The 23,385-nt window shown below is 37.2% G+C and overlaps 1 protein-coding gene across 5 annotated transcripts in view; it reads left to right on the forward strand.

The window, feature by feature from the left end:
* Positions 1-1,010: 1,010 nt before the first annotated feature.
* The window catches only part of LOC115941243 (YTH domain-containing family protein 3), a 40,465-nt gene continuing 18,090 nt past the window's right edge, over positions 1,011-23,385 (forward strand). Inside the window, exons 1-5 of one of the 5 annotated variants that reach the window (XM_081816056.1) lie at positions 1,011-1,289; positions 1,777-1,801; positions 5,127-5,272; positions 7,595-7,680; positions 17,552-19,150. In XM_081816056.1, coding sequence (XP_081672182.1) covers positions 5,215-5,272; positions 7,595-7,680; positions 17,552-19,150 — 1,743 coding nt within the window. In that variant the 5' untranslated portion in view covers positions 1,011-1,289; positions 1,777-1,801; positions 5,127-5,214. Of the gene's footprint in view, positions 1,290-1,385; positions 1,498-1,776; positions 1,802-5,126; positions 5,273-7,594; positions 7,681-17,551; positions 19,151-23,385 lie in introns of those variants that run through there. The other 4 variants (XM_081816057.1, XM_081816060.1, XM_081816059.1 and 1 more) reach the window with 4 other exon arrangements.

A 23,385-nucleotide genomic window follows, 5' to 3' on the forward strand; every position in this document is an offset into this window, starting at 1 on the left:
ATTTTATTTATTTATTTGACAGAGAAAGACACAGCGAGAGAGGGAACACAAGGAGGGGGAGTGGGAGAGGGAGAAGCAGACTCCCTGCCGAGCAGGCAGCCCGATGCGGGACTCGATCCCGGGACTCCAGGATCATGACCTGAGCCGAAGGCAGTCGCTTAACCAACTGAGCCACCCAGGCGCCCCAAACCAGTTTCTTTTGAAACTAACTTTTAGGACTGAAAAACCTGTAACTATGTGTATGTTTCCTGAGATTATAACATTACGGGAGGGGGACACAAGTGCAGGAATTGGGTGGTAAATCTGACTCCAGAGGTTACGGATTAATTATGAGTTACTCCGAGCATGTGCCTGGGGTTTGGTGAGAACGAGCACTTGGCGGGCGCACCTCCTCTCTGCTTCAGTGCCCAAAGCTCTAACCCAGCCACTTTCGCTGCACGTGCTGGCTTGTGCGGAAGGCCCAGCATCTCTGTCCCGAGGGCGGTTGACTAACCCGGCCGCCCACGTGGCCTTGGATGGCCTCAGGAGGCTCTGGAGGAGGCCCGGCCACCGTTGCTCGCTCACCCGGTGTGGCTGCGACGCTGCAACCCACCAAGGTCCGCTCCGCCACCAGGAGCGCGCCGCCGGCACTGCTCTACTCCCAGGCAGCCGCCGCCTCCCGCCCAGGCCTACTTCCTGCCCATCGTGCGAGGGCATCCCGCTCGGGCCCGCTTCCCGCTGCCTCCGCCCGCCGCGCGCCCTGCATCCCGGGAGTCGCACAGAAGGAAGCCACCGAAGCGTCCCTGGAAGGTGGCGCTCGCCGCCGCACAGGCGCACTCCCTCCCCGGCGCATGCGTCCAGGGGCCGACCAGCGTCCCCGTCTCCGGTGACGTGGCGATGCGCAGGCGGAGCCAAGGTCGGTAGCTGGCGGGCGCGCGGGTGGGGGAGGAAGAGCGAGGTGAGCAGGGACGTCAGAGTGGAGAGCGGAAGGTCAGGGAGGCTCGGAGCGGAAGTGAGACTAGGGAGTCTGTCCGCCATTGTGGACCCGAGGAGCGAAGAGCGAGAGGGGGAAGAGGAGCCTGCACGCCGAAAAGAAGGGCCCCTTCCACGGACCCCCGAGCGCGAGGCCCTCTTTCTGGCTTCTGAACGAGCGGCGGCAGCGGCGGCGGCTGGATCAGTCACTCGGCGGAGGGCGGCAGCCAACTGCTGTGAGTGCACGGGGAGAGGCCCAAGCGGCGGCGGCGGCGGCGGCGGCAGCGGCAGCAGCTCTCGGGTTGCGGTGAAGAATGTCAGCCACTAGCGTGGATCAGGTGAGGGAGCAGAGGCCTCAGGCTCGGCGAAGGCCCGAGCCCTGGAGCTCCACCCTCGCGTGGGGCTTCGGCTCCTCCCCGTCGCCGCCGCTGCCGGCCCCATAACGGTGCCTCGGGCGCAAGTTGCTGCGGTCCTGCCGCCCGGGCCGGGGCGTGCGCCCTGCCCGGGAGCCTGCGGCCGAGACGGGCGGCTGCGGAGCCGCGCTGGGTGGGGGAACGACCGCTCCTAGGGGCCTTAGGGCAATCGGAGGGCGGCAGACGTGGGGCTGAGACCAGGCGACCTCTGGGAGACGGATTTCGAGTGGCGGGTAGGAGGTTTAAAGACTGGGGGTGGTTGGGAAATTGGAGGCTATGGAGGATGTGGTGGGTTTTCCTCCTACGCGGATTGTTGAAAATAACTTGTCTTTGATAAGGTCTTTGATTAACGCACTTTCTCTCTCTCTCTCTTTTTTCTTCTCATTACCACCTCTTTCGTCTTGCTGCGCAGAGACCTAAAGGGCAAGGAAATAAAGGTGAGTTTGAGTATTTTTATCTTATCTGCTAATGTTCGTCTGATGTCACTTTTAAACTTTGCCAGGGCCTTTTTTGTTTTTCTCCAGTTTTTTGTTTGTTTTGAAATGTATGTTTAGAGAAATACTCATCACGGCCAAACCAGCCAAATGCTACCCAAAACTTCGGTAGTTCCTTGCTTTGAAGCTACTTTTTTAGAAACCAAACTGTACACAAAAAGTTTTCTTAGTTGTATTTCAGTTAAGGAGGTATTATAAATGTGGTGACATTTCTTTAATTTTGCAGTTTATCTGTATTATGTAACTTCTACCACAAAAATTTCTCCAAATGCGTGCAGATAAGTGGACATTTTGTTCGACATTGCTGGGTTATGTTAAAAAATGCAACTCAAGTTGTATTCCATGTCACATTAGTGAAAACTGTACTGTTAACCACTGGTTCTAGTGAAGTCAGTTAAAACATGAGAGAGATCAAAACTGAACAGGCATGTCATCTTGCTTTGTAGCCCTGATTGCAAGGTGTGACTCAATCTGGTATTTTAGAAAGGACTGGGAAGGAAATAATTTGTGAGGTTTCTGCTCTGGCTATATGATTTTACTTTTCAGTTAAAAAAAAAAAACCCAAAAAACCATTGAAAGTAAAGCATTTAAAAAAAAAATAAGTGTTTTTTGTGTCTATTAATATGGAACAATACAGTCAACTGACTGAAACATTATGACATTAATCATGTGACATTAGTAAGTATAGAACAATAACTGCTTTCTTGGGATAGTGCCAATTAACATTACAGTGAATTATAGATTTATAACATTTTGTAATAGGGCTTGAAATTAGACTAAATAGAATTATGCTTCCTGTTTTTTTATTTCAGTTAGTAAAGTATTACCTAGAAAATAAGAGGTATAGTAGCTTTTTAGATGTAAGTTCAAGGTCTTTATTGGTGCTCTTTATATTAGGGTTTTTATTTGCCTTTGCAAATTTGAAAAGAATAGGTTCTGAGTACTCAGGTCAGTTAATTTTGAGTTGTAGTACAGTTTGAGAATTTGTACATACCAGATAAATGGCACTGTATCAGGTAGCATAAATTTATTTTTTTGATTAAAGATGTATTTTGGGGGAGTATATACACATTTAGAAGTTTTAGTTTTTACAGTTAAAAGTTCAATTTTAGGATTATTTTCCATTGTAAGCATAAACCTCAGAGTTTGATACTGTTTATTTTAAATGTTTTAAAATATTGTAAATTTCAAAAGAGTGATCCATTAATTTTTTTTTTTTGCTAGTTTGCTCATGAGGAAGTATATAGACTTGGAGATATATGAAATCTGTGGTCATTATTGCCTAGCATAAATTATTTTATCCTAGATCTGTGGGGAGGTGGCACTTTGCAAGGCTATTTGAAATGCTAAGTGTTTTGTGTTACCTGCTTTAAGGTAAGTATGCAAGTTCAATGAAGTACTTACTTGTTTGACAAAACAGAATAAAGCATCTACAGCATTGTAAGCCATTACTGAATTACTGTTAAGTTTGATTGTGATATAGTCATTTCCCTTAGGTATGTCCTAGTGATATCCCTGATACAGATATAAGTTATCTATGACAATAATTGCATATTGACATTTATAAGTAAGTATTTTTTGGGTTAAAATTTTTTTGATCCATCAGCATAGCCTTTTTTAGATGTATCTAGACACACACAGAGTATTTATTTGGATAGCTCTTTATTCCAAGAAATTTTCTTTCTTTCACCCTTATTGTTCCATTCATAGTTTTATCCATGGATAGAACGATGGACTGGGATTCCTAGGAGACCTGTGTTCTAATACTTCCTGTGGCTACTGACTTGCCAAGTGAGCTTGAACACATTGCGCCTTTTGGTCAGAATTTCCCCTCTATCTACAAAATAAAATTGATAATTCTAGCTGTAAATCCTATTGTATGTTATGATGAATTACAATTACAGTAGTCCACTGCTCTAGTTGCCATTTTATTTGCTGGATTTATTTTCACCTTCCTCACCTCATCTATTTTCAAGGTGCAGGGAGACTGTTGCCTAAGACATGGCAGGAGGGAAAAACTCTCCTGGCCTAAGAGTATTGGTAATCATTTAAGATGCTTTAAAATGGTAGATGCTGCAAGTGCACAAATACACATATACGTCACTTGTATTTTTATGCCCCTGCAGGGAGAATTACAAGGCGAAGGCAGCACCTGCAGTGAACTGATACAAGTAGCTATGTGTGTGTTTGAGAAAAACTACTGTGCCTTAGCTGACTTGGTTTTCAAGCCAGTAAAACTGTTTTACAGTTCTGTTTACTTTTGTGAAGCAGAAAGCAGTTATTTTTCTTGAACTACAGCCTGAATATTCTAAGAATATTGAGTATTAAACTTGAATTCAACTTCTCAAACATGAAAAATACATGTCGCTGAGGAGTTGTCAAAGTTGTGAAAGCATAATCCTTTTCAGATGACTTAATTTCAGAGATGCTGTGTTTCCTTTCTGAATTATCTTCATTTGACACTGTGAGCCTAACACCTGTCTTAGTGTCTTTGATTTTCTAAGTTTTTTCCTGTATATCCTTAAGGATTTAAGTGCACTAACAGCTAAAATTTTAAAGGAATTCTATATCAATCTCTTTGTAAGGCAAAAATGCTTTCGTAGTATAAGTAATAATTCTAGGTTTTCTTTTTTTGTAAGTTTGAGTTCTTTTTAGTTAATAGATTTTCCTTATGTTAACTATTAGAACTCTTTATTATCCTTGGCTAGGGTAGTACTGAAGGATAGTAGAAATTTAAGGATAATTTAACTATTGGTCCATAATTTATTTATTTTTATTGGTTCATAATTTGAAACTGATTTTATATCACTTTTATTTATTAATAACCAGAATTTTTGCTTGCCAGAATAAAAGGGTACCTCTCCTTTCCCTGCAGGCACCACAGATAAAAGTGTCAGATCCTGTACTCCTAGCAGCCTTGCTACCAGCTTCCTCCTGTGCCTTAAGTGTATAAATAGACGAATATATGGAAAGGAATTTATCTTTTCCCTCCTCTCGTCCCCCCATCCCTTCCCAACAGAGAGACAGAATTGTTTGGTAAAATTGCAGTTTAAAAGAATTAGGTTGAATTTGGCTGTATTTTAGTGTTTCAGAAAAGTAGTGGAAAATGCAGTGTTTTGGCAGTGTTCTTTTGTATCCTGTCTCCACACTCCCTCTGGAAATGATTGCAAAGCACTTTATTGTCATTTTAGGCTTCATTTTATTATTAATCCTCAAAACATTCCTTTAAGGAGATAGAGGGTATATGGTATTGTCGCTGTTTTTGTAGGTGGGAAAACATGATGCACAGATCTGTTGACTTTCCTAACTTGATGTAGTCAGGACCAGAGCAAAGAATCACCTGGCTCCTAAGGCCCATGTTCTATCTTGATTTGACTCTGCTTCATAGAGCAGAGGAAACAGGCGAAGAATCATGTAAGTCATCTGTTCTTTTTTCCCTGAAGAACTTGTACAGACTATGGGACTGGCTTGGATATCTTTGCTGTTTAATGGCTTTCAGTCTCCAAGACGTTAGATTGTCATTAAGTAATGTTCAAAAACTAAAGTCTTTAAAGACAGTTGAATTTCTTAAGGAAAGGTATGCTTCTGAAATTCAAGGGCTAGCCTCTTATTCAGATTCTAATTTAATGCAAATTGCTTGTTAGTATTCATGAAATACTTTAATTAAATATTTTTTCCTTAGATTGACGTACTCCTTGAATAATCTTTTAGAACTTTTTAGACATATTTATGCATCATTTATGCACAGACCGTAGACTGTATATTTACTTAGTGCATGAGAATATTTTGTTCTTAGTCTCAGCATCTTAGAATTAGAAGATAAAGAATAGAACAGAGGAAATGAGTAAGAGTAGCACCATAATATAGATTTAGACAGATTTTAAGTGGGTACTTTTTACTATTATTAGCAGCATGGACTAAATTTGTGAGAATCTGATGAAAACAAGAAATAGATAGTTGTGATTTTGAAATGGGTAGCTGTTTCAGATAATAACATATACTAGTATCATAGTCCAATAGTGTAGTGAGGATTTTTTTTTTTTTCAGAGGTAATAGACCATGCATAACCACCTTTGATAAAGGGGTGGTAAAGCCAGTGGTGAAGGACATGTTAGAATCTCTTGGGCTGAAATGATTAGCCCACCAGAAAAAACCTAAGGTACCCTTCTCTTTATTTTTGTTTCTAGTAGCTGTTATATATTTAAATTCTAGGGAGCACATTTAGCTCAACTCTGGTTCTTGGAATCCTTACCAAATACAGTTAAACCACCTCAGTGGAGCCAAGATCAAGGTGACCTTCGTGTTGCTCTTGTGATTTGAGGGCAATGTAGTATCATAAGAGGTCTACTTTGAAGGCTTCACAGAGTAGTATCATTTCTTTGAGTGATCATTAGTGGCAAAGAGTGAAGGGATTTCACCTATCTTTGCTCTCATGCCACTGTCAGCTTGTAATAATTACATTTTTGGTGATCTAAACTCTTGGAAAATTAGGGAAAATAAAAATGTGATGATGCTCTAGAGGAACACACAACTTAAATTCATTGCCCCCAGCCTTAATTTATAATAACTCTGTGACACTGTATTTTTAAGCAGGGAATTTTCAGATTCTGAAAGGGTTTTTTTTGTTTTTGTTTCTAAGGGATTAGTCAACAAACATAAGAAACTTTCAGCTTTTTTCATCTCACGTGTTTCAAAAGTAGAATAGTATATTTAGGCAGTGTCATCATATCAAGTGTTAGCTTTGTAAAGCTTCTGTTTATGTGGTCCTAAAGTAATTTTTAGTCTTTTTGGATCTTGTAATATTTTATGTAATAATAATAGCCAAGATTATTGAATACTGTCTTTGAATCCTCAGATGAAATGAGGTAGGTACTGTTAATTACCTCCTTGAACAGAGAAGTAGAGTTAGAGAGGCTAAGCCACTAACTAGAGATCACCCCGCTTCTCATTGTTAGACTTGGGATTCAAACCCAGGACTTGACTTCTAGTCTGTGCTCAAAAGCACTCTGAGACTGCATTCAGAGAATAACAACTTTATAAAGCATTTTGGGAAATGATCTCTGAACAAATACAGCATTATAAATTATTCTCTGGTTTTCTTATGTGTTTGAAGAATAATCATGGTTATCTTTAGTGTCTTCGTTTGTACTTTCAAGTGAAAGTTTTTGTAATTTTTTGGTTTAGAATTAGGGGCCTTTTTATTTAGATTTTTTATAATTTATTCCTTGTGATAACTGCTTCAATGAATTTTAGCCACTTTCTTTAACTGGGAACATTTAAGACATTTACTCTAACTTAAGTTACCAAGGAAAGTTATTTCATTTTTTATTTACCTTTCTTGTACTAAATTTTATAGAGACTTAACAAAGGTAGAGAACATTCAGCAATCGATTGTCTACAACACTATTTGAAGTGTTTATTTTAGATTCAAATATAGTATCAGGGAACCCTTCCAACAATTTAACTGTTTGCAACAATGTTGAAAGTGAGATATTTACATTATGTTTTTGGTAATGGGAAGTGTATATATAGTTTATGTAATCTTGGGTATATACAAGATTTGTAAGTTTTTGGTTGCACATAAATATTTGTACCTATATTAAGTTAAATTTTTAACAAAAAGAACAACTCAGGATAACTTTTTCTGAGTTGGTCAAAAAATATTGAAAATGTTAGGTTATTCTGTCAGTTTCATAAAGATAATTACCACACATCTAATATAAACATATTTTTTAGTTTCAGTACAAAACGGTTCGATTCATCAAAAAGATGCTGTAAATGATGATGATTTTGAGCCATACTTAAGTAGCCAGACAAATCAGGTAAGTCTGACAGTCCCATATTTAGGAAATTAAACTTACATTAGTATTAATGGATTTTTCAAATAGATATTTTAATTGAGGCTAACCATGACATGTATCAATCTAGTGTGCCTGCATAATACTGAGTAACAGTTGCAGGTTTGTGGTACAGGAGAATTCTTTGGAAATTCTAGGTGGCTGCAACTAGATTGTGAAATATAAAAATTTTAAGATGGACATTATTTGTATATGGTATGGTAGACTTTTTTTTTTTTTAATTTTGAAAGAATTTAACCTTTTAATGTTGCTGCCGTATCTTCATAGCCAAAGCAAATTACAAGATTTAATTAGCTACACGTTTGTGGGAAAGGAGTAATTATGCCTGAAATTCTGGTTAAATGTAGTGTTTTCTCTTTTATAAGGTATTCCAGTTTGAATTTCGTTGAGAATTAAAGTTTTAATACAGCCAGTTAACGTAGGGAATAGATTTATAAACACGCTTGCCTTCTGTGTTGTAGGCTTGGAGAATTTCATAAAATCAAATAAACTGGTGACTTTTGAGGTTCTTTTGTGTTTAGATTTTTCACAGATAATTGAGTTTGTATACAGGTATAATTTAGATTTAAGCATTGAAAAATGAAAGAGTATTCTTTGGTCTCTATATACTGTTTCTGCATTCATTTGTTAATGTAAATTAAAAAAATAAACTTTTATTATTAACCAGTTTTTTGGGAAAGAATATTAAAACTGCTTTTGTTGTTTTGCTTAAAAAAAGGTATATGAAAAATGTACCATGAAATCTTAACTTCTAGATTTTTTTTAAACTGTAAAAGAACAAGGAAACAAATATCATTGTAGGCCTTTAGAGTTGTAGGGAAAGTTTGAAAAGAAGTAGTTCCCAATTTGTGGTATGTAGGATTGTTTTTAGGAGTGTGGAGAGCCATGGTTCTGTTCAACCTGATCTACCCCTTGGTCATTTCTCGTTAACCACCCACTTCTGTCTGTTGATCTACATTCCTAGCTTGTATTGGGAGGGAATAAATAAATGAGAAAGAATAAAAACGGTTGATAAAATCTATGAATGTTTGGCTGCTCATAAAAGAATGAAAAAATTATTTCATACTTATATAATCTAACTTTATGATCTTGGTAACAGATTTACTTTGCACTTAAAGGTTATGAAAGAAATGTATAACTGGAAATTAGGGAGATCATTGTTTTGAATTGCAGTGCAAGTTTTAAAAGAAATGTTCAGTATCCTATTATTTGGGCCCATTCAGTAATCTCAGTTAACATCTCTTATGGTGGCAGTGTTTCCAACTTTTTTTTAGAAATTCTGATATTATGAAGTATAGTAGATATTTTCTCAGAAAGGTCTTCATGATCAGATAAGTTTGGGAAATTGTTTTAAATATTAAATAATTGAATTTTGCTACTTGATTTCATACTTTATGTGTTACAATGTAAAATGATTTTCTAAGACAAGGATATAGTTACAAAGATCCTGTTGTTTTCAAGGAATTTTAATGGAATGTAAATGTTTGAGAATTGTAACCAGTAAGAATTCTCTTATTTTACGTGGTAACAGATTATATACTTTATTTGTCACAGGGGCTTAGAAGATTGTTTTTTTGGCATTCCACAGAGGTGCTTCAGGTCTGCTTAGGGAAGACCAGGGGAGAGTACTCTTGATCCCATTCCCTGAAGCAACCAGAGCTGTGCTCTGCTTTTTATCTGTTTTATATGTTGGAATTCTGCATAAGATTGCACTTGTAAAAAAAAAAACTTTGAAAGTGTCAGAAAACTGTTATTTTCTAACAGTAGAAAAGATTTGTTTAGTGAACCCAATTTTTAAATTGTATTTATAAAAGTTTCCTTATTTTGGGACAAAAATAATCTAAAAAAGATTTGTTTTAATATGATGTTTAAATAGAAAGTTGTATGCTTTCTATTAATAGGTTTTTTATGATATTTGAATATATATTCATGTGCTATTTTTTTTTTTTTTTTTTAAGATTTTATTTATTTATTTGAGACAGAGAGAATGAGAGACTGAGAGCATGAGAGTGAGGAGGGTCAGAGGGAGAAGCAGACTCCCTGCCGAGCAGGGAGCCCGATGCGGGACTCGATCCCGGGACTCTAGGATCATGACCTGAGCCGAAGGCAGTCGCTTAACCAACTGAGCCACCCAGGCGCCCCTATTCATGTGCTATTTAAAGAGAAGTTTTAAAATTTGATGCCACTAAGGCTGTACTCTCCTCCCTCTCCTTGTCAGTACTAACGAATAGGTTTTTAGCAATTAGCTTTCTGTAATACTAAAAATAATTATCTGCAACCAGAGCACATATTATTTACCTTTGAAGGAGTACCCACACTATAGAATGTTGAAAACTGGGTTTATTGGAGAGAAAAATTGAAAATTATCTGAAATCTTAGGGATGATTTGTATAAGACTTCAAGTTACTCATAACACCTAGGTAAAAGGGAAAATTTTTAAAAATTGACCTTTTAAAGCAGGTTAGTGAAAACTAGAAATATTGGTGAAATATCTCAAGTAATTAGTTACATACTATTTTTTTTATTTTATTTTTTAAAGATTTTATTTATTTATTTGACAGAGAGACACACAGCGAGAGAGAGGGAACACAAGCAGGGGGAGTGGGAGAGGGAGAAGCAGGCTTCCTGCCTAGCAGGGAACCCGAGGTGGGGCTCAATCCCAGGACCCTGGGTCCATGACCTGAGCCGAAGGCAGACTCTTAACGACTGAGCCACCCAGGCGCCCCATTAGTAACATATTAAAATTATGTAAGCATTTATAGTTCAATGTTCAATTAAAAAATTTTTCAATTAAATGTGTAGTATGTCTTTAAATTAAATTCCTTCATCTGATTTTAATATTGTGAATAAGAAAATGAATCTTTTGTCTGGAAAAGTGTTTAATTTTTTGGCTAATGACTTAAATTGTTTTGTATACTTTAGATCTAATTCAGATCAAATCCAGGGATACTTTAAAAACAGGTTGTTGGCCTTCCGTGGTAACATGTTCTATTTTCTAGTGCTCAGTTTCTTAAGGGATAATTTTTATAGTTATTTGAAAAGTAACTGTTCATCCTTCAGGTCTTAAAATTAGTTCTCTAAAGTTCCCTCAGAATAATCGGGTAATTAAGTTGATTGGAAGATTTAGGTTTAAATGGTACTGTTAAAGATGCCGTGTAATTTGTGCATATAAATTTGAAGAATAACTTGGAAAAATAAGTTTGAGTTTGTCTGCTTGTCTATATGGGAAAATAAATTCCTAGCCATGTTTGTCAGAGAAGTGGAATAGAGAACTAAGAAAGTAAAAAATATTTTGAATTTTGTTACTTACCGTCCTGGCCATCACTGCCCTTAGTTAAGGTTTTCATTATCTCTGCCTGTTGGAGTGATTTTCTAACTAGTAATTCTATATTGCCACTCAGCAATCTTCTTAAAGTCCAAGTCTGTGCCACTGTCATGTTAAAGAGTTACCACAGCTTCACAACAGTGGATACATTTGTTCTATGAGTGCCCTTAAAATTGCTCCATTTCCCTCCCTGCCTTGTCTTTGGTCAACTTTCTCCAGTTTGTTTGAGGATATAGGAGTCACTATTTTCTAAGAATATAAATATTTTCTGAATATTTTCTTTCATGATCTCACTCTTTGTATGATCTGTACACACACACACTCCTATATCTATCCCTTGATGAAGTCTCTTCTGATTCTCCCAGTTACTTGCTTCCCTGCTCTTTGTACTAGAGTGGTGGTTTTGCTTTGCTTGTACTTCCACTACAGTACCTATCAAATTTCAGGGTATATGTGTCTTCCCCATTAGACCTGGGAAGTGTTCCAGGTCAGAGTCCATGTTCTTCATCTTTTTGTCTCCAGTGACTGGCACTGTATCTGGCACATAGTAGGCATTTATTAAGTGTTGAATTAATGGATTGCTTTATCTGCTAGAATTAGGGAACAAAGAATTACAGTTGAAATATTTAGGTTAACTGGGTACCACGTATAATACATTTTTTGGTGACATCCTTGTGATTAGATATGTGTAGGGTATACTTTTTAAAAAGTATAATAATAATTTTAAAGTTTTAGAAGAAAATACACATAAGCATTAAAAGTATTCTAAACTGTTCTGGAGTTTGAAGTACCTCAAGTTCTTAATAGAAAACAGTTTTTGTTTTTCTCTGTACGGAAGTGCTTTTATTGGTGAATTACGCCTTTTCCTTTCTAATTGAACTTCTGGGATATTTATAGCTTCTTCTTTCTTGGAAAGAAAGTAAAAATGGATCTTAAGTTTCTGTGTGAAAGACTAGCTATGATTGAGTTGTATTAAAATGTCTCAAGTCAGAGCAGTAATCATGAACTTCTTGTTCAAGTTTTGAGATATTAGAAAAACAGTTGATGTATATCGTAAGACTAAGAAATAATTACAATAAAATTATAACGAAGATCTTTTAATTTTTTCTGTATTTTAGATTTCAAATTAAAAAAAAAAAAACTAGGGATGTCTGAGTGGCTCAGTCAGTGAAGTGTCTGCCTTTGGCTCAGATCATGATCCCAGGGTCCTGGGACCGAGTCCCTCATTGGGCTCCTTGCTCAGAGAGGAGCCTGCTTCTCCCTCTGCCTGATGCTCCCCCTGCTTGTGCGTGCACTCTCTCTCTCTCTCTCTCTGACAAATAAATAAAATCTTAAAAAAAAATTTTAAAAACTAAAGGTAAAAGGCCTTACTCCTATACTTTCATATAGCACTTTGTAGTTAGCACGGTAGATTTTAGAAAATCTTTACAATTGATAAGATCAGCAGGTATTATCCTCATTTTACCAACGAAGTCAGGATTAGAGAAATTACATGATCTGATGAGATCACTGACATAGAAAGTAAAAGATTAAAGAATTGAGTCCATATCCTTGACATAACACCTTGACATATCCTTGACATAACACCATGAGTTTTTATTCTTTAAGATCTGGTATAGGTCTGAAATTATATCTTGTGTTTGGGGATTAATTTACATTTTAAAGGGGCAAGTTGTATTAACAAATATAACTATTGTTGATTGAATACTTCATGTGTTTTAGGTACTGTATCTTTATTTCCTTTTCGTAGATGAGAAAACAATTCACAGTTTAAGTAACTTGGCTACTTTCACATAGCTGATAAGTACCTGGGCTGGGATTAAAGTTTAGACATCTCATGGCTTCACTTCAGCCTTATGTTAAATGGCCTCCCCAGATTGTGTTTCTAAGTTAATGCTGTGGGTAAAGGGTCTGTGGATCTGTTGTTACAAGTATGTTTCATTATATTCATTAATTTTTTTTTTTAGTCACTTTATATATTTATGTATTGATGTAATTTTTCCTCTTCCAAATAGTACTTTGACTGTGAGGGAAACTTCAAACATTTTACATCATTTGGTTTAAAGGTTGCATATCTTTAAAGAATATAGTAAAATTTCACTATAACCAGTTTCCAAATTATGAGTATTCTATTAAAGTTATTATTTGAACATAAACTGTTATATTGATTATATCTCATTATAACTAGGTTTGAAGTAAAAGATGAAAGTAAGTTTTCAGTTGTTATTTTCCATCATCAGTAAGTGGAACTTTTGTTTCTCTTCACTACTAAGGTAGATTCTTTTGATTGATATTCCATATAGCTAGCAATTAAAAATATGTCTTAAATTTAGCAGAACATATTTTTAAATATTTCCAGTTACAGTTGAAGCTCTACTAATTCAAAATGTGTTGACCATATCTTACTTTGAAACTCTGAAAGTTTCCTATAGCTTTGTTCTTACTAGAACCCAAAATGAAGCCTTGCCTTTAGAAGCTGGTTAAGTACTTTGATGGAGCTAAGGAAAAAAAACATCTCATTCAGCTGAAACTACTGAAAAAACTGGAAAAATGAATGGGTAGTGTTTGATAAACTGTAGAAAGCCACTTATCCAAGATACTCAAGTATAGGTGGCAGCAGTAACACTGGACAGCTCTATAGTCAGGTAGGGGACAGCACTGTATCTCTGCTTATTAGCCAGAGCTGTCTGTTTGATAGCAGTTGTGACTAATGGAACACACTTTCAAGTAATTTAAACTTATTATTTTGATAAAATCAATAATTCACAGGTGAAGTAGTAAAAATTATGATTTAAAAAAATAATTGGTAAGTTACCTAATAAAAGCCCCCATACCCTAAAGAGTTTGGGCCTGGTCCAGCCCCATAGGTAACAGAGTTGGCAGAATTTGTTTTCCCATTCCCCAGAGAATTTTGGCCTCCTTTTTTTTAGGAATTAGTACAGATTAGATAATTAGTTAAAACAGGGTGGACAAACTAGTTGGGGATCATATCCAGTCTATGCCCTGTTTTCTTTGGAAAAAACCCTAAGCTAGTAGCTTTTTAAAGGGTTGTTAAAAAAAGAAAGAAAGAAAGAAAGATGACTGACAGCAACTAGAGATTATTTGGCTTGCAAAGCTTGAAATATTTACTCTTTGACCTTTAGTTTGCTAACCTCTGAATTACTATGATATAGATGATACAGATAAGTTACGAACTTGGTAGGTAACTGCAAAAGTCAGCATTTGTGATGGTGAAATAAGAATATTCAACATGGGGCGTCTGGGTGGCTCAGTTGTTAAGCGGCTGCCTTCATCTCAGGTCATGATCTCAGGGTCATGGGATCGAGCCCCGTATTGGGCTCCCTGCTCAGCGGGAAGCCTTCTTCCCCCTCTCCTAACCTCCTTGCTTGTGTTCCCTCTCTTGCCGTGTCTTTCTCTGTCAAATAAGTAAATAAAATCTTTAAAAAAAAAAATTCAATGTAAGTTAGAAGTGTAATTTGGAAAAACTTGATTATGAGGAATGAACTTTAAAAACTTTCTGCCGCGGGGCACCTGGGTGGCTCAGTTGGTTAAGCATCTGCCTTCGGCTCAGGTCATGATCTCCAGGTCCTGGGATGGAGCCCCACATTGGACTCCCTGCTTAGCGGGGAGTCTGCTTCTCCCTCTCCCTCTCCTTCTGCCTCTCCCCCTGCTTGTGCTCTCTCGGTCTCTCTCACTCTCTCAAATAAATAAATAAACTTTCTACCTGGTCTGATTTTCCACTCTCACATCCAGGTAAGGATGTACTGAGTCCAGATTTCAGTGCCAGCATTCTAAATTAAGACTTTGAAACTGATTACCTCCCTATTCAGCACAGCTCTCTTGCTCTTCCCCGATGTGGGATTTATTCACTTCCCTGTGTTTTGTGTCTCTTTAACTGTAGGTTTTCTTTTAGAATGAACGTATCGATATTTTTCACAATGTAGGCATTCAGTAAGTGGTTGAAATAAATAAAGTAATAAAAGGATCTTTTTTAGCAACTTCAGAAAAAAGATAATTTTAAAACTATGTTAATCACGGGCACCTGGGTGGCTCAGTCAGTTAAGCGTCTGCCTTTGGCTCAGGTCACGATCCTGGGGTCCAGGAATCGAGCCCCGCATCAGGCTGCCTGCTCAATGGGGAGTCTGCTTCTCCCTCTCCTTCTGTCCCTTCCCCCTGCGTGCTCTCTCCTGCATACTCTCTCAAGTGAATAATATCTTAAAAAAAATATGTTAATCTATTATATATGTTATATTGGCTGACCTATTCATTTTTATTAAGCTTTTTAAGTGTTTTATATCACAGGGACCTCCTTGTCAGTGTGAAGCCCTTTGAGTACTTTTATTTTTAGCAAATAATTTAGTGATCGGGTTACACACGTGTGTGTGTGCATGCGCATGTGCTCTTCATGGCTAGTAAAGTTTAATCATTACTAATTTCTGAAAGATTTTTTTCTTTGAAAAACGTTGTTGGTGATTGTTAGCTTTCCTCGGGTTTCTCTTTTATTCAGTATGGCAGTCAGTGTTTCCAGTGTTGGTCTGTGTGGTGTTGCCAGTACTGTTGTGGTTCCAAAAATGTTCGTTACTTCCTTCATACTAATATTGTGAGCATTCTTTGAATATATTTTTAAATATAGTTAATAATTATGTAATACCGTTAAAGAATATGTTCAATTAAATTAGTAAACAGTAACCCATTTATTTCCCATTTTGAATATAGTAAAATATATTGAGTATATTTAAAAAGTCCTTTTTTTCTTTAAGTAGTACTAAGTGACAGAGTTGTTTTTGTTTTTAAGTCCAAGCTTTGCTGGAAATACTCAGTAAGTCTGTGTCACAATTATTAATTTAAATGCAACCTTTATTTGATTCTCATAAGTTATTTTTATTTTTTATTTATTTTTTTTATTTTTTTTTTAAAGATTTTATTTATTTATTTGAGAATGAGAGAGAGCACATGAGAGGGGGGAGGGTCAGAGGGAGAAGCAGACTCCCTGCCGAGCAGGGAGCCCGACGCGGGACTCGATCCCGGGACTCCAGGATCACGACCTGAGCCGAAGGCAGTCGCTTAACCAACTGAGCCACCCAGCCACCCTCTCATAAGTTATTTTTATATCTGTTATATCAGAATCATTTCAGAGGACAAAATCTTAAATTAACTTTCTCATAGACAGTGGACAATTTCAACAGTTGTGAGGTGTGTCAAAGTAACTTAATAGTGATAATATCTCAGTGTTCATTGATAGGCCTTTGAAAGAAATTTCAGTTGAATTCCAGGTAGTATTTATGAAGTTACTGTTACATATTTATATTGATACACTTTTTTGGATGGGAAAGTAGTGGCAGCATAGTTCTGAGAGAGTAACAGAAAAAAAAAGGTTAAATACTTTACTCCAGGGGACTTAGGATAAGAATGCCTCTCTCTATTAAGTGAATTATCAGCCCTTAGAATGGTTTTCACCCTTATAAGGGGGAGTACTAGTTGCCCTGACTGGATTTAATTTTAAAATTTTGCTTAATTCTATACATTCTAAAGGTCTGTCCAACACTTAAAAAATCACAGCTAAACCAGAGTGAAAATCTATTCTCAGACATGTTTTTGGCCTAAGAAACCCATTTCAAAATAAATCCTTAAAATATCTTATTTTTTACATTGGCTAGTAACAAAGTTGGGTTTTTTTTTTCTTTAAATAGAATTTGGTGCCTTCATTTTTGGCAAATTACTAAATGATTAGTATTCAAAACAAACGAGATTTAATTGCAGTAATTCTGGAAAAAAATACAGGAACTCACTGTTTCTAAATTAAAATTCTGAACAGGAAGGTGATTTTATTGGGTAAAATTTGGACATTAGAGTACAAAGAAAAGAGGCACCTGTTATCCCACCATTAAGAAATCATAGTAAGTAAGGATTTTGTTTTGATTCTTTTTCAAAACGAGCAAGACAAAACAAAACAAACATTTAGATCATGCCATTGGTATAATCTTGAATCATTATTTTCTTTCTCAGTTTGAGTATTTTAATAAAAGTACAAAATTTAATTGCTGAATTGGATCCCATCGTATAGATAGGTATACTATAGTTCCTCTATTATTTGGCATACCTTCCAGGTTTGTTTAATCTTTGCATATAAATTTTTGGATACATCAGCTGCTTAAAATAAAGTTGGCTGTAAATGATCAATTCGTGTGTGCGGAGTTTATAATTCAGATTTTTGAGGAAATGATGGTATTTTTAAATTGTGCCAGAGGATCTGACTCTTAAAAATTATCCCCATCCTACCCATCTCCTCCCCCCCGAAAAATCCTGCAGTTTTATAACAAATATTTTAAAATGAAATTACCAGCAAATCTTTGTCTTGATAAAATCGGATTTGAGATTTTTATGTTATCTGGAATGGGCACATCGGTTTTTCATTTATTTAAAACTATTTGATTTTAATCTTTCAGAGTCTTTTTTTCCCCTGCTCGTCAGAGGATATTTCGCTCCTGATTATGATCTTTTGTCTTCCAGAGTAACAGCTATCCACCAATGTCAGATCCATACATGCCTAGTTACTATGCTCCATCCATCGGATTTCCATATTCTCTTGGGGAAGCAGCATGGTCCACGGCTGGAGACCAACCTATGCCGTATCTGACAACCTATGGACAAATGAGTAATGGAGAACATCATTATATACCAGATGGTGTGTTTAGTCAACCTGGGGCATTAGGAAATACCCCTCCATTTCTTGGTCAACATGGATTTAACTTTTTTCCTGGTAATGCTGATTTCTCTACATGGGGGACAAGTGGATCTCAGGGACAATCAACACAAAGTTCTGCTTATAGTAGCAGTTATGGCTATCCACCTAGTTCTCTTGGGAGAGCTATTACAGACGGACAGGCTGGATTTGGCAATGATACTTTGAGTAAGGTGCCTGGCATTAGTAGTATTGAGCAAGGCATGACCGGACTGAAAATTGGTGGTGACCTGACAGCTGCAGTGACAAAAACTGTAGGCACAGCCTTGAGCAGCAGTGGTATGACTAGCATTGCAACCAACAGTGTGCCCCCAGTTAGCAGCGCAGCGCCTAAACCAACCTCCTGGGCTGCCATTGCCAGAAAGCCTGCCAAACCTCAACCGAAACTTAAACCCAAGGGCAATGTGGGAATTGGGGGTTCTGCTGTGCCACCACCTCCTATAAAACACAACATGAATATTGGAACTTGGGATGAAAAGGGGTCAGTGGTAAAGGCTCCACCAACCCAACCAGTTCTGCCTCCTCAAACTATAATCCAGCAGCCTCAGCCATTAATTCAACCACCACCATTGGTGCAAAGCCAACTGCCTCAACAGCAGCCTCAGCCACCACAACCACAGCAGCAACAAGGACCTCAGCCACAGGCCCAGCCTCACCAAGTGCAGCCCCAGCAGCAGCAGCTGCAGAATCGCTGGGTAGCTCCTCGGAATAGGGGAGCTGGATTCAACCAGAACAATGGAGTGGGCGGTGAAAACTTTGGTTTAGGTGTTGTTCCTGTCAGTGCTTCACCTTCTAGCGTAGAAGTGCATCCAGTGCTGGAAAAGCTAAAGGCCATAAACAATTATAATCCCAAAGACTTTGACTGGAACCTGAAGAATGGACGTGTGTTTATAATTAAAAGCTATTCTGAGGATGACATACACCGTTCAATTAAGTACTCTATCTGGTGTAGTACTGAGCATGGTAATAAGCGTTTGGATGCAGCTTACCGTTCCCTGAATGGGAAAGGCCCACTGTATTTACTCTTCAGTGTGAATGGCAGTGGACATTTTTGTGGAGTGGCTGAAATGAAGTCTGTTGTGGACTATAATGCATATGCTGGTGTCTGGTCTCAGGATAAGTGGAAGGGCAAATTTGAAGTTAAATGGATCTTTGTCAAAGATGTTCCCAATAACCAATTACGGCATATTCGCTTAGAAAATAATGACAACAAACCAGTCACCAATTCAAGGGACACTCAAGAGGTACCCCTAGAAAAAGCTAAGCAAGTGCTTAAAATAATTGCTACTTTCAAGCATACCACCTCAATCTTTGATGACTTTGCACATTATGAAAAGCGTCAAGAAGAGGAGGAAGCCATGCGTAGGGTAAGAGTACAGTAATTTTTCTGTGTAGGGTCTTTTTATTGGGGTGGTGTGTATGGATGGGTGTTCTTTAATGCCTTTTAATATTACATTCTGAGTTTAGGAGCTTTACTCTGAAGGAAACCAGCTACTTAGCTTAAGAAACAGAGCCCTGCAAACTCCCTTCAGGGCCTCTCATGGCACATGGGCATCATTTTCTCTTCCCAAGGGTCATCCTGACTCTGAATTTGCCTGTTCTTCATACTCCGGGGATAAAGGTCATTGAGTTGTGTTCATCAGAGTTCCATAAATTGTGCATTTATAACTAAGCAGACTTAGGAACTGGTGAGGGACTCTAGTACTAATTCTATTTTATTAACTTTATGCAAAAATGTATTAGGAGTTTGAAACAGCTTTTGTAAATAAATGTTTGACTATTTCATATTTATGAGAAGTAAAATAGACTTTTTCCCTGAAACTCTTTCCTGAGTCATTTTTGTAATTTGTACACTTAGAGCACTTGTACAAAGTATAGTAAGGATTTGACTTTAGGAAGGCAGCTTAGAGTTGGGAAGGCATGGACTTTTCGATTTTGACTGCAGAATTTCATTTCTTACTCCGTTATTGACCCTCTGTGGGACTCTTAAGGGAGACTTCCCTGAAGTTATGCACTGTTTTTGCTTGCATCATATAAGCCAGAATTTGATCACAGGGCACACAGAGCAGGACAGGTTGGGGAATGTTTTCTGTTTCAAACCACAAAAGAAAATTGGGTCCTATTTTTGGAAAAGAAAGAATGGAAGGAGTAGACAACTAGCAGACTTTTCCATAGGTAGTACACTTAAATTTCTTTTCAAATGCAGCAGGGATAAAGTTAGAAGCTTTTCTAATAAATTATGTTGGTTACTATCGAAAGCTCTTATGTAGAAATTAAGGTAAAGTGGGAACTTAACTCTGTAAAATGTCAACAATTTGTTTCTATGTGTGAACTTGCATGTCTTGTGGCTTCTTGGTCTGTGCAGACAAGGGAATTATTTTGGTGAACATTCCTCACTGGTGAATAATAATTGAAATAATGATTCTAGAGCAGTCGTTTGTAAACCTTGGGGCACTTAAACTATTGAGGTGCTTCTTGGAAGTGCAGGTTTTTGAGACCCACTGAAGGAAAATCTTATATACGGATGGCCCTCGAACAATGTACAGGTTAGGGGTGCCAAACTCCTAATTTGGAATTTGTATATAACTTTTGGCTCACCCAGAACTTAACTACTAATAGCCTACTGTTTATAGGAAGCCTTGCTGATAACACAGTTGATTACCACATATTTTGTATGTTACATGAATTGTATACTATAGTCTTAAAGTAAGCTAGAGAAAAAATGGTATTAAGAAAATCATCAGGAAGAGAAAGTACTGTATTTGACAGTATTTGACTGTTTGACAGAAAAAATCTGTATATAAGCGGACCCACACAGTTCACACCCATGTTGTTCAAGGGTCAACTGTAATTTGATAAGGGACCTGGTGGTGTACATTTTTAATGAGCTAACCTTAGTTGATTCTGGTGCTAGTGATTCCAGTCAAATGTGGGAGAATGACGGAAAAGGGATCGAAAGTAGCTCCTGAATTTTGAGCTCAGCAGTTGAGTAAATGGTCATATTGTAACTGCCATTACGAATAGTGGATCAGGAGAATGGATTTGGGGTATGAAAAGTGGGGTACAGGTTTTCCTTTTAGGATGTGCTGACTGTAAGATGCTTTGGAGAAATACAGACAGTGAAATCTCTGATTAAGCAGTTAGAGGTGGGAGTCAGATTTGGGAGCTTTCTGTTCTTAAATAGTTGATTCTGTGAAAGTGGGATGAGATTGCTCAGGGAAAAAAGATGCATGGCAAGGAACTATTTCTCAACTTTTTTCTTCCCTCCCACTACTAAGGAGAGGTCACCCTTGTATGTCTTCCACATTTCTTCCCTACCCAGTCTGAAAATTTTAGTCCTAGTTTTATTATTTTTTTATTATGTAATTATCTCAGGAATTATTTATGACAGTTACATATGGTTTTACAATCACATACCATAGTGATTTAAAGTTAATAATTTTTAAACCTCAAAATTGTACATTCAAATTGTTTCATGGTTTACTGCCAGTCTTTTGATGATGACCCACCTTTGACATGTTTATTTTGAATCCTTTTTTTTAATCTTCTGTAACTTATTTTTTTTTTTTAGGAAGAGTAATTTGGTATATATATTTATTTATATATAATATAAATATTTATAATAAATGTATTAAGTCCTTCTAGATTCAGAAAATGTCTTTCTTTGACCATGATATGTGAACAGTAAGTTTACCTGGATATAAAATTCTTAGGTCACAGGCTTTTTATTCAGGCTTAAACCTACGGTTTTATATTTATATTACATTATTTATAGTTTTATATCATGGAGAAGTCTGAGGCCAGCCTAAATTTTCTTTCTTTGGAAATAGCTTTTTCTGTTTGTGTACAAAAAGATTATTCTTGGAATAGGAATATGTATGTGGAATGTGTTTAATATGGACCTCTATTATAATTTTCCTTAATCTGTCTATAGGCCGAATTTTTAATTTGTATTTTCCTTTTTCTGGTTATGTCGAAAAATACAGTGCATCTTTGTCCTTGGGTGCTATTGGTTCTTTATCATTTTTCTCTGCATTTGGAGACTTTAAAATTTGAATTTCCATGTCATTAATTTGGTTTGCTTTGTGTTGATTTTGTGATTTGTCAAGTTTTGAATTCTTCAGTGACAATATTAGTTTGCTTACATTATTACATCTAGCTACCACTTACATCTGTTGATTGTTTTTTTTTTGATCCAGAATCCATCTTGTTTATTGAGCACAAAGCTGACTGTTTAAAGCTTATTTCTGCTTCCTGTAATTACCATTTTTGAAACTTCTTCCTCTTTCATATGCTTTTTAACTTGTTTCTTTTTTAAAATTTACATACAGTAAAATTGTAAATTCCCTTTTGTTGCCTCTTTGTAGTCAAATGCTTCCTTCCCCCTTTGATTAATCTGTTCTTTGACTCTATAAGGCATTTTCCATAATGTCATATAAACAGAATTACACAATGTGTAATCTTTTAAAACTGGCTTCTTTCACTCGGCATGATATCTTTGCAATGTATTAATATTGTTTTATATATCAGTTCTTTGTTCCTTTTAATTACTAAGCATCATTCCATTGTGTGGATTTACTACAGTTCATCCATCCAACCTTTGAAGGACTTCTGGGTTGTTTCCAGTTTTTGGAGAATGTAAATGAAACGCCTATAAATTCGTGTACATATCCTTTTTAAAAGTTTTTTTTTGTTAAGTCATGCAGTATAATTCACTTTTTTGGAGTGGGCAGTTAATGAATTTTAACACATTTGTAGATGACCACCACAATTAGGATTCAGAGTAGTTTCATCATCCCCGGAAAATTGTCTTGTACTATACCTTTGTATTTGCATTCTTCCCCAATGTCTAACTTCTGGCAGCCATGATTTGGACTCAATATAGTTTTTTTTTTTTTTAATTGAAGTATAGTTGACCTGCAGTGTTAGTTTCAGGTGTACAACTTAGTGATTTGACACTTAAAATACGTTACAAAATGTTCACCACAGTAAGTATAGTTACTGTCACCATACAAAGTTACTACAGTAATTAACAGTATTGGCTATTTCCTGTTCTGTACATTTGATCTCTGACATTTTATAACTGGAAGTTTGTACCTCTTAATCCTCTTCACCTGTTTTACCCATCCTCACCCCCCCAACCCTCCACTCCCTCACTCCTGTACCGTTCTCTGTATTTATGAGCCTGTTTCTGTTTTGTTGTTTTTTAGGTTCCACATATAAGTGAGTGAAATCATATGGTATTTGTCTTTCAGTTCACTTACTATAATACCTTCTAGGTTCAGGGGCGCCTGGGTGGCTCAGTCGTTAAGCGTCTGCCTTCAGCTCAGGTCGTGATCCCAGGACCCTGGGATCGAGCCCCACATCGGGCTCCCTGCTCTGTGGGGAAGCCTGCTTCTCCCTCTCCTACTCCCCCTGCTTGTGTTCCCTCTCTCGCTATGTCTCTCTCTGTCAGATAAATAAATAAAATCTTTAAAAAAAAAAAAAAATACCTTCTAGGTTCATCCATGTCACATTTGACAAGATTTCATTTTTTTTTTTTTTTTTTGTGGCTGAGTAATGTTCTATTGTATTTGTGTGTGTATATATACAATACACACCA

The sequence above is a fragment of the Leptonychotes weddellii genome, chromosome 4 (assembly GCF_054177405.1).
Source record: "Leptonychotes weddellii isolate Sample4059 chromosome 4, ASM5417740v2, whole genome shotgun sequence".
In the NCBI taxonomy this organism is placed as follows: domain Eukaryota; kingdom Metazoa; phylum Chordata; class Mammalia; order Carnivora; family Phocidae; genus Leptonychotes; species Leptonychotes weddellii.